Source organism: Schistocerca americana, chromosome 4, assembly GCF_021461395.2.
Source record: "Schistocerca americana isolate TAMUIC-IGC-003095 chromosome 4, iqSchAmer2.1, whole genome shotgun sequence".
NCBI classification, from domain to species: domain Eukaryota; kingdom Metazoa; phylum Arthropoda; class Insecta; order Orthoptera; family Acrididae; genus Schistocerca; species Schistocerca americana.
The window spans coordinates 448,380,321-448,396,063 of NC_060122.1; the positions used below are offsets into that span (position 1 = coordinate 448,380,321).

At 43.7% G+C, this 15,743-nt stretch overlaps 1 protein-coding gene across 1 annotated transcript in view; it reads right to left on the bottom strand.

Annotated features, from left to right (window-relative positions):
* Positions 1-1,079: 1,079 nt before the first annotated feature.
* The window catches only part of LOC124613539 (L-lactate dehydrogenase B chain-like), a 165,811-nt gene continuing 151,147 nt past the window's right edge, over positions 1,080-15,743 (bottom strand). Inside the window, exon 6 of the mRNA XM_047142250.1 lies at positions 1,080-1,250. Within this exon, the coding sequence (XP_046998206.1) occupies positions 1,080-1,250 (171 nt within the window). The remainder of the gene's footprint in view (positions 1,251-15,743) is intronic.

Genomic DNA, 15,743 nt, shown 5'->3' on the forward strand with positions numbered 1-15,743 from the left:
CGATGTGCGAGGCGCCGGTCATCGTCGGAAAAAGGTTGCGCAAAGATGCCCGATCTCCGTCGTGCCGGCCGGGCGCACATAGCTGCGACTCCTGCACTGATGGAAAAACGACTTCACCGTGTCCGTCGCCACAAAAATGCAAACGAACTTCTTCTCCAGACAATGCAAGGACTCACAGAAGTCTGCGCATCCGAGAGGAGCTCACAGAACTTCATTGGCCTGTTCCTCCTCATCCAGCACGTAGTCCAGATCTCACACCTTCCGACTTCCATTTGTTTGGCCCAGTGAAGAATGCAGTCCGCGGGAAGCAGTACGTGGATGATGGGGAGGATATTGATGCTGCAAGACGTTGGCTCTCACGTCCACCAGTACAGTGGTACCATGTGGGAAAGCAGGCCCTCCGGCAACGGAGCGTTAAGGCCGTCACACTGAACCGAGATTACATTGAAAAATATGGCTTTGTAGCAAAAGAAGGGAAATAATATGGAGGTTGGAATCCTAAATAAAACCAACTTGCTTTCAGGAAAAAAGTGTTGTATTCCTTACTGAACGTCCGTCGTAGTTAAAAGAAGTTGTACTGAAGGTGGTATTTTGAAAGCTTCACATACTGGTGTGTTATTCCGACGGACGAGGAAACTTTGCATCATTGGGCAGTCCCTTATCCTTAATCTGGTGCTCAGCATCACTTCTTTCGCAATGGCTTGTATGAGGTTCGTCGCGCTAGGAAGAATACAGCAACCACTTTTCATCTGATTTTGCAGTGTTGGTCGTTGAACATTAATTCATGACTTTTTGGCGGAATGCCACTGTATGCTTGGATCCACATTTGCGTACTTTTCTTTTTCCTTTATTTTATTCGCTTGTTTCTTGTGTTGCAATGTGGGATCGTGTACAGTACCAGTAGGGGAGTGCAGACAGCGCCCTCGACAATGACTGGCTTGCCTGCTTGCATTAACAGTTCCGACTGTATGGTGTGGTCAGCCCGAAAACTTTCTAAAAGAAAGAATTAAAGGAACAAGCTATTGCACAGTAGGTGTTATTAATGAGAGTTCACGGCAACTGTACAGAGTGAGTGACGCTCAGGAGAGGTCGAGCCCCTCCTGCACTTCGTGCATGATGGTGGCGGAATCGTGCAACTGCTTCTTCTCCGTCTCCGTAAGCGGCTGCTTGACGATGTGCGTGATGCCTGTCTCGCCCACCACGCACGGCAGCGACAGAAACACTTCGCGGTCTCGCCCGTGCTGGCAACCCTGCAACATTCACCATAACATATCTACTGAAATATACTTCGTAATGCTATTACAATGTATTTCAATGTTTATTACATTTTTTGTACACTTTTGTCAGTAGGTACGTCATGTACGGTGCAAGAAACGTACAGCCAGACAAAAAAGTGAAGCACTTAGAAGCGTAGTCGGATATCAATGTAACATCGTAAACGTACGCACCAACTGCAGGTATGTGAATGATTATAGCTGTAATTCTTTGTAACTGATAGAACGGCCACCAGGGGGCATTAGTGTTGTGCGTGTTTAATTTTGTTATCGGATCTGTTAGGTTATACAGGGTGAAAAATATTTAAACCGACAAACTCTGGGAGGTTGTAGGGGACATCAAAACAAATATTTTTCCTTAATGTCATTTTTTCCTAAGAGGAGTATTTAAACCGGTAGAGGAAGATCTCTCTGGCGGCAAATTAATTAAACCAACAAACACTCTTCCATTTTTTTATGACCAAGAGACAACACATTAACACAACCCAATTTCAATTACAGTAGATTTTCAAGAATGCCTCCATTGACACGTAAACAAAGGGCAAAAACCCCAGGAGTATCCTGAATTGTTCCTGCTGCTGCTACTATCCGGGCAACCAGATCCTCTTCTGATGCAACAGGAGTTGCGTAAATAAGGTTGCGCATCTCTTCCCACACAAAAAATTCCAGAAGGGACATATCTGGGGATCCAGCAGGCCGTGGTACAGGACAACCTCTGCCAATCCACGTTTCTGGGAACCGTCGGTCCAGGAATCGACGCACACGACGACTGATATGTGCCGGCGCCCCGTCATGTTGGAACTACATGCGTTGTCTTGTAGGGAGCGGAACGTCTTCCAGCAATTCTGGCAATGCTCTGGCGAGAAAATTATAATAGTGCCAGCTATTTAATGGCCTAGGCAGCAGATTCGGCCCAATTAAACAGTCCCGCTCTGGCGAGAAAATTGTAATAGTGCCTGCCATTTAATGGCCTACGTAGCAGATACGGCCCAATTAAACAGTCCCAACAACACCGACCCACACATTAACGAAGAACCGCACTTGATGAACGCTAGTAATTGTGGCATGTGGGTTATCCTCACTCCAAACATGCGAATTGTGCTTGTTGAAGACTCCATCACGCCCGGCCGTTGCTTCATCGGTAAACAACACAGAGGATGGAACTGTAGGCTGCATTTCACACTGTTCCAGGTACCACTGCGAAAACTGTGCTCTGGGTGGATAACCAGCTGGTTCCAGATTGTCGACACGCTGTAAATGAAATGGACGTAACAATTGCTCTCGAAGGACTGATTCGTACCCATGTTACGCGCAATTGCACGAGTGCTGATTGAAGGATCTCGCTACACATGCTGCAAGACAGCTTCCTCAAATTGCAGCGTTCTTACCGTGTGACGGCTTCCCTGCCCAGGAAATCTGCTAAATGAACCGGTCTCACGCAGACGTTGGTATACAGCAGCAAAGGTCATATGATGCGGGATACGGCGATTAGGATATTGTTGGTGATAAACCCAATGTGCAGCTCGTCCGTTGTGGTGCGCTACGTAGTACGCACCAACCATATCAGTGTACTCACTCCAGGTGTATCGCTCCATTAGTACACAGAGACAATGCACTACTACACAGGTTGATAGCAGTTGCTATAACTGAAGAGCGTAATACGCCCTCTAACAACTGAAGATCGTAATACGGCCTCTAACAACTAAAGAGCGTAATACGGCCTCCACCGGTTTAAATAATCTCCATAGGAAAAAATGACATTATGGAAAAATATTTGTTTTGATGTCCCCTACAATCTCCCAGAGTTTGTCGGTTTAAATACTTCTCACCCTGTATAGGTGGCAGGAATTGTGTCAGATGTTGAATGATCGCTGTGGAGGACACGGAAATGCCATGTACTCCAGTAAGACAATGTCGTCAGCAACTGGCATGAGTTTTCAACAGGCCTCACAGTAGATCTTCATTTGGCCAGCTGGTTGAGTCGTGTAGTGTCCAGATTTGTGGGGTTTTTGGATGTTACAGTGGCCAGATGTTGGACTGTTTGGGAGCGGGAGGGCAGCACACTCGTCGCGTAAGTTCCAGTCGATCAAGTCTGAACAACACAAAGGCATAACGCGCCAAGCACAGTGTAACCCTTCACATCTGCGCCTGCCGTCCAACAAGTAATGGATTCCCCGCAACATTCTGTGTCATTCAGTACTATTCGTCACAGGCTAGCAGCAGACGGATTGAGGAATTACTGGCCAATGTGTAGACTGCCATCAACGACACACGCCTATAAGTAGGTGCATCTGTCCTGCGACCCTTCTCAAAAGCCGGCCGGAGTGGCCGAGCGGTTCTACGCGCTACAGTCTGGAACCGCGCGACCGCTACGGTCGCAGTTTCGAATCCCGCCTCGGGCATGGATATGTGTGATGTCCTTATGTTAGTTAGGTATAAGTAGTTCTAAGTTATAGGGGACTGATGACATCAGAAGTTAAGTCCCATAGTGCTCAGAGCCATTTTTGAACCTTCTCAAAAACAAGAATGAGTTGCGCCTTTTTCAAGTTGCTAGGTACTCTTCGTTGTTCCAGCGAGCTATGATAAATTTCTGCTAGAAGAGGAGAAAGTTCTTTCGTTTTAGCTTTGTAGAATCTTGGAGGTATCCTATCTGGACCTGATACCTTTTCACTACTAGTCGATTGTAGTCGCTTTTCTGTTCCGCGATCGGTTATTTCAATATCTGACACTTCAACGTTCGTACTGAAACAAAGCAAGCGCGGTACCATGTCTGAAATACACTCCTGGAAATGGAAAAAGGAACACATTGACACCGGTGTGTCAGACCCACCATACTTGCTCCGGACACTGCGAGAGGGCTGTACAAGCAATGATCACACGCACGGCACAGCGGACACACCAGGAACCGCGGTGTTGGCCGTCGAATGGCGCTAGCTGCGCAGCATTTGTGCACCGCCACCGTCAGTGTCAGCCAGTTTGCCGTGGCATACGGAGCTCCATCGCAGTCTTTAACACTGGTAGCATGCCGCGACAGCGTGGACGTGAACCGTATGTGCAGTTGACGGACTTTGAGCGAGGGCGTATAGTGGGCATGCGGGAGGCCGGGTGGACGTACCGCCGAATTGCTCAACACGTAGGGCGTGAGGTCTCCACAGTACATCGATGTTGTCGCCAGTGGTCGGCGGAAGGTGCACGTGCCCGTCGACCTGGGACCGGACCGCAGCGACGCACGGATGCACGCCAAGACCGTAGGATCCTACGCAGTGCCGTAGGGGACCGCACCGCCACTTCCCAGCAAATTAGGGACGCTGTTGCTCCTGGGGTATCGGCGAGGACCATTCGCAACCTTCTCCATGAAGCTGGGCTACGGTCCCGCACACCGTTAGGCCGTCTTCCGCTCACGCCCCAACATCGTGCAGCCCGCCTCCAGTGGTGTCGCGACAGGCGTGAATGGAGGGACGAATGGAGACGTGTCGTCTTCAGCGATGAGAGTCGCTTCTGCCTTGGTGCCAATGATGGTCGTATGCGTGTTTGGCGCCGTGCAGGTGAGCGCCACAATCAGGACTGCATACGACCGAGGCACACAGGGCCAACACCCGGCATCATGGTGTGGGGAGCGATCTCCTACACTGGCCGTACACCACTGGTGATCGTCGAGGGGACACTGAATAGTGCACGGTACATCCAAACCGTCATCGAACCCATCGTTCTACCATTCCTAGACCGGCAAGGGAACTTGCTGTTCCAACAGGACAATGCACGTCCGCATGTATCCCGTGCCACCCAACGTGCTCTAGAAGGTGTAAGTCAACTACCCTGGCCAGCAAGATCTCCGGATCTGTCCCCCATTGAGCATGTTTGGGACTGGATGAAGCGTCGTCTCACGCGGTCTGCACGTCCAGCACGAACGCTGGTCCAACTGAGGCGCCAGGTGGAAATGGCATGGCAAGCCGTTCCACAGGACTACATCCAGCATCTCTACGATCGTCTCCATGGGAGAATAGCAGCCTGCATTGCTGCGAAAGGTGGATATACACTGTACTAGTGCCGACATTGTGCATGCTCTGTTGCCTGTGTCTATGTGCCTGTGGTTCTGTCAGTGTGATCATGTGATGTATCTGACTCCAGGAATGTGTCAATAAAGTTTCCCCTTCCTGGGACAATGAATTCACGGTGTTCTTATTTCAATTTCCAGGAGTGTACAAAGGCGAGCGAGTGTGCTGGGACTTACCCCAGTTCACTGCTTGTAGCGCCACGTCACCATAACGTGTCTGCGCTTAGCGCGCAAGTATTATACCACAATTGAGTATAAAATCAGAAGTCAAAATTTACGTTTAAAACTTTGTTCAAATATATTTTAGTATAATAATGTTTCAAATCTCAAGACTTTATGTATCTAGACTTGATAGTTTCCGTAAAAATGCAGTTTTAAGAGAAAAATAAGTGGCGCTAAATAACAAAGCTAGAAATCTAGAATTTGGTCAGAATGTGCCTATAGAGCTCGTAAATAAGTTGTGCGAGTTTCAAAGCTAAAGAGCAATAATTATGACCGGAATCCACGGTCTTAGGAAAAATGACAGCCACTAAAGTGTAAAAATTTGTTTTATACTTGTACTGTAATTTTAAGAGTAGAGAATTTTGGTTAAATCAGATGATAAAACATACCAAATAATAGAGCTACACCAAATTTTAGAGGTGCGTTTTAATAACAACCAATACAAGTTCTAGTAAAGGTGTGGTTCAGAGGTAATGATCTACCGTTAGTTCCACTATAAAAATCTAGAAGGCAAAGTTTTCATTCAAGCGAGCTGAAACTTTTTCTGTGATATAAAAACAACTTACCTGAATACAAGTAAAAATTAAGAAGGTTCTAAATTAATGTATAAATATGATATTAAAAATTATGTGTCCGCGAAAGCGGTCGTTCTGAGGCTGCTGTCCTGTGTTATAGCAGTAAACAACAGACGTCCCCTCGGTCATCCGCTGCGGCACCTACATAAATACAGCCCGACAGGCAGTAGGAAGATTCACTTCGGACTCAGCCACTGCCAGATCCACGTCTGTTAAACGTCGGATCGCGTTCTGCCTCGGATGACGTCAGAGCCGGACTGTGACAAATCGCGTATTTGCAATAAAAATGGGTAGTGAACTCGCGAGGACTTTACACCGTCCTGGGTCGCTTAGAATTCGCCAAAGTAACTGTTAGTGTGCCGTCCGTGAGAGTTACAAATTCGCGTGGCAAGTGGTGAATATTATTTCCACTTTTAGGGCGATCATTAATTTTGATCATTTATGTTGAACATTCAATTGAGTATTATTAGTCAGGGCGAAAGACAATCTGGTAGGAACGTACCGTAGAGGTCGCCTCTGAACCGCTAGTTGTGCTGTTAGAATAGAAAGATTTACTTTCAACTGAACATAGTGAATTTCCAAGTATTATCCGTGAGAAACTTTACTCAATATATGTATTAACTAGAACTTTAGACTTTCATTTAAAATCATAGTCCTGATCCCGCTAAGTAAAAGTAGAATAGAGACATTTCTTTCAGTGAGCTGGGCCAGAATGTGGCCGTGGAGACTGGAAACTAAGCCCAGTGTCTTTCTCTTCACTTTGTGGCTGACCACAAAGTTAGTAGTCAGGCTTGCGTGAATAAGACGGCGAACTGTAGTACCAATACCAACGTCAAAACATAACAAAATTTATCCCCGCCGGCCCACAGTACGACGATTGAAACGAGAGCCAGTATTACGATCTTCCACAGTGAAAGAATTTCGGAAGACGTAATTCAGTATTTCGGCCTTCTCTCTGTCAACTTCCGTTCCTATGCCATTATAGTCATTCAGTGACTGAAGTAGCAGTTTCGAACCGCTTACTGATTTCATGTAAGACCTAAATCTCTTAGCGTTTTCGTTCAGATCGTTTGACGTAATTTTACTTTCAAAGTCACAGAACGCTTGTCTCATTGCATTCTCTACGCTCACTTTCGGTGCTCAGTTTGATGCCGAGTTCCTGGATTTCAGAAAGGCATTTGACACCGTCCCACATTGCCGTTGAGTGAAAAAAATACGACCTTACCGAGTATCGGGCCAGATTTGCGACTGGAGTCAGGACTTCCTTGGAGATACAACTTAAAACGTCGCTTTAACGGAACAAAACCTACAGATGTAAAGGTAATTTCGGGAGTATCCCAAGGTGGTATGGTAGGACCGTTACTATTCACAATGTATGTAAATAATCTAAGAGAAAGCGCCAGATGCTCTTTAAGACTTCACAGATGATGCAGTTGTCTACAAGAAAGTAGCACGCCGGGAGAAGAAAGTGGTTCAAACGCCTCTGAGCACTATGGGACTTAACATCTGAGGTCATCAGTCCCCTAGACTTAGAACTACTTAAACCTAACTAACCTAAGGACATCACACACATCCATGCCCGAGGCAGGATTCGAACCTGCGACCGTAGCAGCAGCGCGATTCCAGATTGAAGCACCTAGAACCGCTCGGCCACAGCGGCCGGCAACGCCGGAAGACAATGTCGATTTGCAGGGTGACCTATACAGCATTGATGAGTGATGTAGGCTTTAGCAGTTCACCCTGATCGTCAATAAATATAACATATTGCGCTTACATAGGCAAAGAAATCCACTACAGTACAAATACGCTGTTAACGGCAAATTGCTGGAGTCATCCACATTCCAACGTCTAGGAGTAACTACCCTGATCGACCTTAAGTGGAGCTACCACATAAAACAAATAGCAGAAAAAGGAGATGCCAGACTGAGATTCGTAGGAAAAATCTTAATTGAACGTAGCCGATCAATGAAAGAAGTGCCTTACATGAGATATGTTTGACCGATCATTCTGGTACCTTTACCACGTAGGACTGATAGAAGAGATAGTGAATATCAGACGAAGAGCGGCGCGTTTCGTCACGAGATTATTTGGTCGCCGCGAGAGTGTTGGCTCTGAGCACTATGGGACTTAACATCTATGGTCATCAGTCCCCTAGAACTTAGAACTACTTAAACCTAACTAACCTAAGGACATCACACAACACCCAGTCATCACGAGGCGCGAGAGCGTTACAAAGATCCTCAATCAGCTCCAGTTTCAGGTGCTACAAGAGAAGCGTTATACATCATGGAGAGATTTATGATTGAAATTTCGAGAGTACTTCCCTGGACGAGTCGGACAATATATTACTTCCTCCCACATACACCTCGCGAAATGTCCACGACGGAAAAAGGTCGAGCAATTAGAGCTAATACAGAGGCTTACCGACAGTCAATCTCCCCTCCCCCCCCACACCCGAGTCATTCACGATTGGAACAGGAAGAGGGGACCAATTAGTTATGCCAGCTGTACCCTCCACCACACACCGTCAGGTGGCTTGCAGAGTATTCATGTATATGTAGAACACTAAAATATAAACAGCCACATATGTAGCAGTGCCTTGATCGGAAAACAGACTGCTGATGAACGGCGTCATATTATGTTCAGCGATGAATCGCGGTTCTGCGTTATCCCAGGTGACAGCCATTGCTGAAAACGGTGGCGACCTGGGGAGAGACACAGTTCTTACCATGTTTAGGAGAGGCATTGCGATGTTATTCCTGGCTCATGGTATAGGGACCCATTAGGTACGGTTTCAGATCACGGCTGGTAGGGGTTGACGGAACTCTTATGGCACTATGGTACATCATGGATATCCTGTGTCCTAATGTGTTACCTCTCCTACAGTTGTACTGTGATCTCAGTTTTCTACAGCACAGCGCTCCTTCACACCTGGCACGTGTCCCTGTGAACTGTCACGTGATGCTAAGTTACTCCGGCGGCCAGTAAGATCCCCAGATCTGTCCCTGATAAGAGCATGAGTGGTATCAGCTGGGACATAACTACGTCCCACTGTCAGTATTCAGAATACTTAAAACCAATTACAGCATTTGGGGTCAGCTTGATTCAGGACCAGATACAATGGCTTTATGACACCCTTCTCAACATAAGCAGTTCATCCATCCAGTTCAGAGGGGATGCAACTTCATTTTGATACGTGGGATCATACTGCCAAGTTCTTTGTAAGTTTTAATCGATTTGGTAATCATGACAAAACCACATAAACTCTCAATCCTTGGTGTTTCATTCTGTTTCCTGCTCGCCCTCTGGGTGCTTCACATTTTTTGTCAGGCAGTGTAGCTACCTATCTGAAGTCAAGTAACTGTATCAAACTATGTACATGATATACAATAATTACTGTCGAAAACTAACACACAGGTGAAACTATACGATAACAGAAGCAAAAACGTTCCAGTAAACATGTGTCCACTAAAAACCATTTACAACACTTTTCCAGATGTGTGTTTGTGAGCCATCATTATATTCAGTATGAAATATTCTCCTAGTGTAGAAGAAAAGATTTTTAGTTTGAACTCATATTTGCTTCAGTCCCTCAATATCGGACGTACCTCTGCGTCATAGATTCATTTGGTAATCAGATCTTGAGGACATGAATGGGGCAAACCACAGAACAGCCAAGGTAGTCTCCGAGCTCAGACTCACCAGTGATAACTGGAATATAAGCGCAATGCATGAATAATATTCAATTACAGAAGTGAAATAATATTAGAGTTTAGCAGCCCATTGACAACGATGTCGTGATGGGCAGAGAAGTACCTCGGATTGGGGAAGCAGGCAGTAGTAAAGCAGCCGTGTCCCTTTCAGAGCAACCAATCTCGGATATGCGTTAATCAGTTTTGGGAAACCACGAAAAATCAAAATCTGGATGGCTGAGAAAGTATTTACACTATAGACCTCCAATGTCCAAACAACTGCATATTTTCGCTCATTCAAGTGTTAAGTTAAAAACGTAATCCAGAGTTCTCTTACTCCTGTAGGAGAGTAGTTCTAAAATGTTTTTTTTTTTTTTTTTCATTTTCGGCATTCTTCCCTTCAGCCGCAACTGCCACAGTGCTTTCGTGTCGATTCCAGATGACTTTGTTACATGTTGTTTTAATCGGTTCGTATGGATGCAATATCTAGGATAGAGTGTTATCTGGAGTATTTGTTTAAGCGAAGAATATGTAAAAATATTTATAGCTAGCTTACAAACCCAGCATTCCACAGGTATTAATTTTGCCATTTTCTATTAGAAACGGATACAAAGAAGAACTGTGTTTGTGAGTAGCTTAATATTGAAATAATCTCATTACCATGTATTCGTGAGAGCTCATCTGCAATTATGAAATAGCCATACAATGAAATATGCATAATATACAAATGTATAAGTGCAGACGCTTCAAGTGTCCACAACACGATTTTGCTAAAGTGTGTAAGGCAATGTCTTTTCATAGTTCTATAGACGAGTATGCTTTCACTTACAGCTGCTTGCACTTCGCAGTTAAAAATCTATCAAAAGCACTGCCAGATATGAGTGATTTACTTAAGTGTACCAATAAATGATAGTGGTTCGAATCATAGAAATTTTTTATGGACTTTCATTCTTTGAGATCTTTTTCATTCTCTCCAAAATATTTTCCTGAAAATTTGTTTTTAGCACATTTATTTTTGGTTAACATCACGTGTTTGCCAGTCAGACATGGATGTTCTGTGACAGTAAGATTTGACACACAACCTCTCCTTATCAATTACGGTACCTTAATTTGGTTGTAGTAGTTAAATCACAGTTAACAGTCATCAGATGCATGCACCTTGCATAGGTAACTGTATTCATGGGAGCTATCTATCACGTACAGACCTAGGTGGGGGGAGAGAGACAAGGACACTATTCAAAGAGAAGTTCACGAATGGCTTAGGCAGCACCTTACATAAAGTGGTGACCCTGCCAGGATGTTTTTAATCAGAATAATAGAATCTTCTGGAATGTAGTTAGAAATTTTTCTGGACAGCTTAGTTCTAAATCTTCTAAAGATGAAAGTCTATGTCATGTAAATTTTATTCGCCTAAGCATAGTTTTCCAGCAGTTTTACTTGGTGCTATGAAGCCAATATATAGAGATGTGGCTGGCCAGAGCTGCTGCAGAAGTGTTTGCATGGGCAAACACAAAATCCAAACAATTGATTTATTTAACAGCCTGATTTTGAGTCATCTACTAAAAACTGTGTTTGCAGATATGCAAATATAAAAAAAATAATAGTCTCTGATGCTACTCTCATATGCAACTGTGGACATTAATTATCATTTCATTCCACCAAAGCTGCATGGTCATCAATGGTAACTGTTCTTTCAGGAACAGATACTACCGACATATATAGATAAAATATCGCTTCCTGGCCATTGACCTTCTTGTGCAAACGTACATGCTGTGCCCAAACTTGTACGGGTCTTGGTAGATTAATCTGCCATGAGTAATGAGTATGATGGGCAAACATCTATTAGGCGCACTACGAATGTAGTGGTGTGGACATGTTGCGAATGTGGGTCTCACTGGGAGTGTGCAAGGGATAAGTCCCTGCAGGCGCACTATCCTCAGTGGCTCAGATGGATAGAGTGTCCAGGAGATCTTGGGTTCGAGTCCCAGTCAGGGACACATTTTCAACATGTCCCCAATTAAGTTTATCAACGCCTGTTTGCAACTAGGGTGTCCATTTAATTATCATTTCATTCCAGCAAAGCTGCATGGTCATCAACAGTAACTGTTCTTTCGGGAACAGATACTACTGTCATATATAGTTAAAATATTACAAGTGTCCAGTATTACAAAAAATAGGGGTTGTTCCTGTTGAGAATATGGTCTCAGGTCTCCATCATTGTGACAACAATAGAATACAAGATGCTGGAAGATCACTGACAGTACTGGTAAAAAATGGTTATCTGGATGTTGCAAAACAAAGCTGGCTGATACAATAGCGACAGCAGAGGACGAAATCGACTGTAAGTGTTCAGACTCAGCTCATTTTCTTTAAACATGATTTCCCAGATACAACATTTTGTACTAGAAAAGATCCTTTATAAAGAACTGTTCAAGATAATTCATTGAAATTTAGTGTGCATCTAGATAACAACCATCTTCATCTATGAAACCTTAATAATGTGAAAATTTATATTATTTTTTCCAAATAAAATTATAAGAGAAGAAAAATATTCAAAATTTTGAACCTTTGATTTTCTACAATTTTTTGGGAAAAAGAAATGAGAAAAACATTTTTTAGGTTCAGTATAACATACAGTAGGCACTTAATGTCTGATAGAGGTTTCATTGTTGTACATTAAACCAGCCTTCTCATATGTGGGACAAAAGCATGGTGCAAAATTAACATGCACTGGATAGGCCACACACTGGTCCTCTTAAGTTTACTCAGTTGTAAGACTGTCTTAGCGGTAAAGAATAAATGCATTAAATTTCATGCATGATGCAGCACATTTTCACAATTATCAGTGTTTGTGTTATCATATCTCTTCAACTATGTGTCATACCATGATATATTCATTCAGCATCATATGCAGATATACTCTCTGCGAAATATGGTGTGAATAGAGTTGAAGCAAAGAAGTGCAAGATTTGAACATCATCCACAACGCAGCAGTTTTTCACGTATTTCAATGTTAATGACGTCATATCTCCTGTACTATGATAGGTAGGTGGTTCTCACCCCCACAGCGATCGTTGCCTATCAATAAGAGATATTACTTGTTTTGAAGAAAGCATCTTTTAACTCAGCCAACCTAGTTCCATGTGTATTAGATAAGAAAAGGAAAAGTGAATAGAATCATAACATCAATGGATATGTAAATTATTTTATGTCACGTTAAACATACAAAACAAATTTCCAGATGTCTACTTAACAAGTGCAGCTGCTAGTGGCATCTTATATCCCTGGGCTTACTTCAGACCAAGCCATCCTACTAGCAGAATACAACTACATATATGAAGAAAACCCTTTCAGTGAAGCAACTGTGGAAGCAGGGAACAAACTTATTTCCTCTATAAGGGAGACAAAAACTATAGAAAACTTGGATCTGAAAAGAGACAGCCATAAAGCTTGGAGACTTCTGAGACTCCCAAACAGTGATCTAACTAAGACCATTACACATCGTAGTATCACTGCTAATCAAATAGCACATCAGTTACTGATGAGCGGGAAGCCAACACACAAAACACAAAAACCGAAATTGCAAAGAGAAGAGCAAGAAGAGAGTAATGACCTTACATCGTCATTCAGCATGGAAGAAGTACAGAAGGCTATCAAACAAAGTCAAAATGGCAAATCGACTGGCTTGGATGATACCCGAACCGAGCAAATCAAACGCTTTGGCTTAAAGACAAAGTAATGGATCCCCCAATTTTTCAATAACTGTGCAAGCAGAAACCAAATTCCAATGATATGGCGGAGGAGTCGAGTGACTGCTTTGCTAAAACCTAGCAAATAAGGAAATGATCCAAAGGATTTTAGGCCAGTTGCACTACTTTGTCATCTTTAAAAATTGCTGGAAAGACTGATTTCAAATCGCCTATCACCTGCAATTGACTCCTCACTTATACCTCAACAACCTGGATTTCGTCCAGGTAAAAGCTGTACTGGACAATTGCAAGTTTATAGAAGATGGCTTTGAAGCTCAGAGGGTGAAAGGAGTGGCATTTTTCGACTTATAAGTGACGTATGATACGGTCAGTCACCAGCTACTACCAGTCAAGGTCTACATCTGACCAAAGATTTAGGTCTAACTAGACTCATCGCCTCCCTTCTGCAGAATCGCAGGTTCTTCATCGGCTTTCTAGAACAGCATAGTCGACGGAGACTGCAGAAGAATGGTCTCCCGCAAGGAAGTGTTTGGGTCCAGTTCTCTTTAATGTATACACGAACGACCAACCTATACGCCAAACACCAGGAACTTTTATATGCTGACGACCTCTCTAGCCACCCAGAGCACAAATTTTGAATCAGTGGAGAACAACCTCACAAATGGCCTTGAAGATCTATCCGGGTACTACAACACAAACCACCTTAAACCAAATTCTTCAAAGTGTGTGCTTTCCATTTGAGAAACAAGGAAGCCACTCGCAAGTTAAAAATAGTATGGTTGGGGGTCCAACTGTAACACTACGAGAGTCCAAAATACCTAGGAGTGACACTTGGTAGACCTTTCACTTTCAAAAACCACTGCATGAAATGCAAGTCGAAAGTTTTCACCAGGAACAATCTCCTACAGAAACTGTCCTGATCACAGTGGGGTAGTCAACCTGAAACAATCCGAACATCTACAACGGCACTATGCTCTTCTGCGGCAGAGTATGCCTGTCCTGTTTGGTATAATTCAACTCATGCCTAAAAGGTGGATGTAACTCTCAACGAAACCTGCAGAACTATAACAGGCTGCTTGAAATCCACTGCAGTCGAATAGCTTTACCACCTCGCAGAAATAGCACCACTACCTGTTCAAAGAGAGATAGCTGCGAACAAGGAAAGAAAGGCAGTGGAACAGGAAATTACCGATCCTCTGTATGGGCATAACCCGCATCCTCAACGACTGAAGTCAAGGAAGAGTTTCCTTAGGACATCAAAGGAACTTAGAACCACTGCTGAAAAAGCTAGGTTGCAACTATGGAGGGCTACGACCTACCTTTCGCCTGGTTGGAAAAGAATTGTTGAAGCTTTACCTCTAGGCCATGACGTGGAATGGACAACTTGGAAGTCCCTGAATAGACAGTGATCCGGAGATGGCAGATCAAAAGTTAACTTGGCAAGATGGGGATACACTGATCCAAATGACATTCGGTGTGACTGTGGAGAAGAACAGACTGTTCGCCACACACTTCGGTGTCGATTGTGCCCAGTCTCCTGTACAGAAGATGATCTTTAACAAGCAACAGGAAATGCACGGAAAGTGGCCAAGTTTTGGTCAAAAGTAATTTAATCATAACTGTGTAAAATGTATGTACATGTACCTGTATGTTTTTTGTGAACCCGAGAATAATAATAATAACTGGCAAAAATTTAAAAAAAGTGCAATAAGTATTGGTGATGGCTGTCTGTGAGATCACAGCACACATGAAATCTCTGTACCAGCAGCTGGCGCGTTCGTTTTAGAGGACCATCAACATTTTCACAAACCGTTATTAATAGGTTTAGATCAAACAAGTCATATCCTCACATTATCGTTGTTCCGCACCTTTGCTGGATGATGATTGAGGTCATGGCGTCCTACCTTCAATACGTCCCTTCAAGTAATTTCTATATTCTCTATTTTTTCTGATTTTCAAACACATTGTTTGCAATGGATTGTAACAGCACTATCACAAGTTCTTGACGCAAGTTTAGTAGTACTTTCACTTCGTACTACTGAAAGTTGCCTGTTGTAATCTGCAAACCTCCAAGTATCATATTCTATGTTGTTGCTCCTGGTTCTGCTGCACTGACTTGTCTTAACTGAGATCTTTGAGGCGAGCACGGACTTAGCCGATGAGAACTGAAAGCAGCCGCATTGACAGCATGGATTGTAAGTTCGATGGATCCAAAG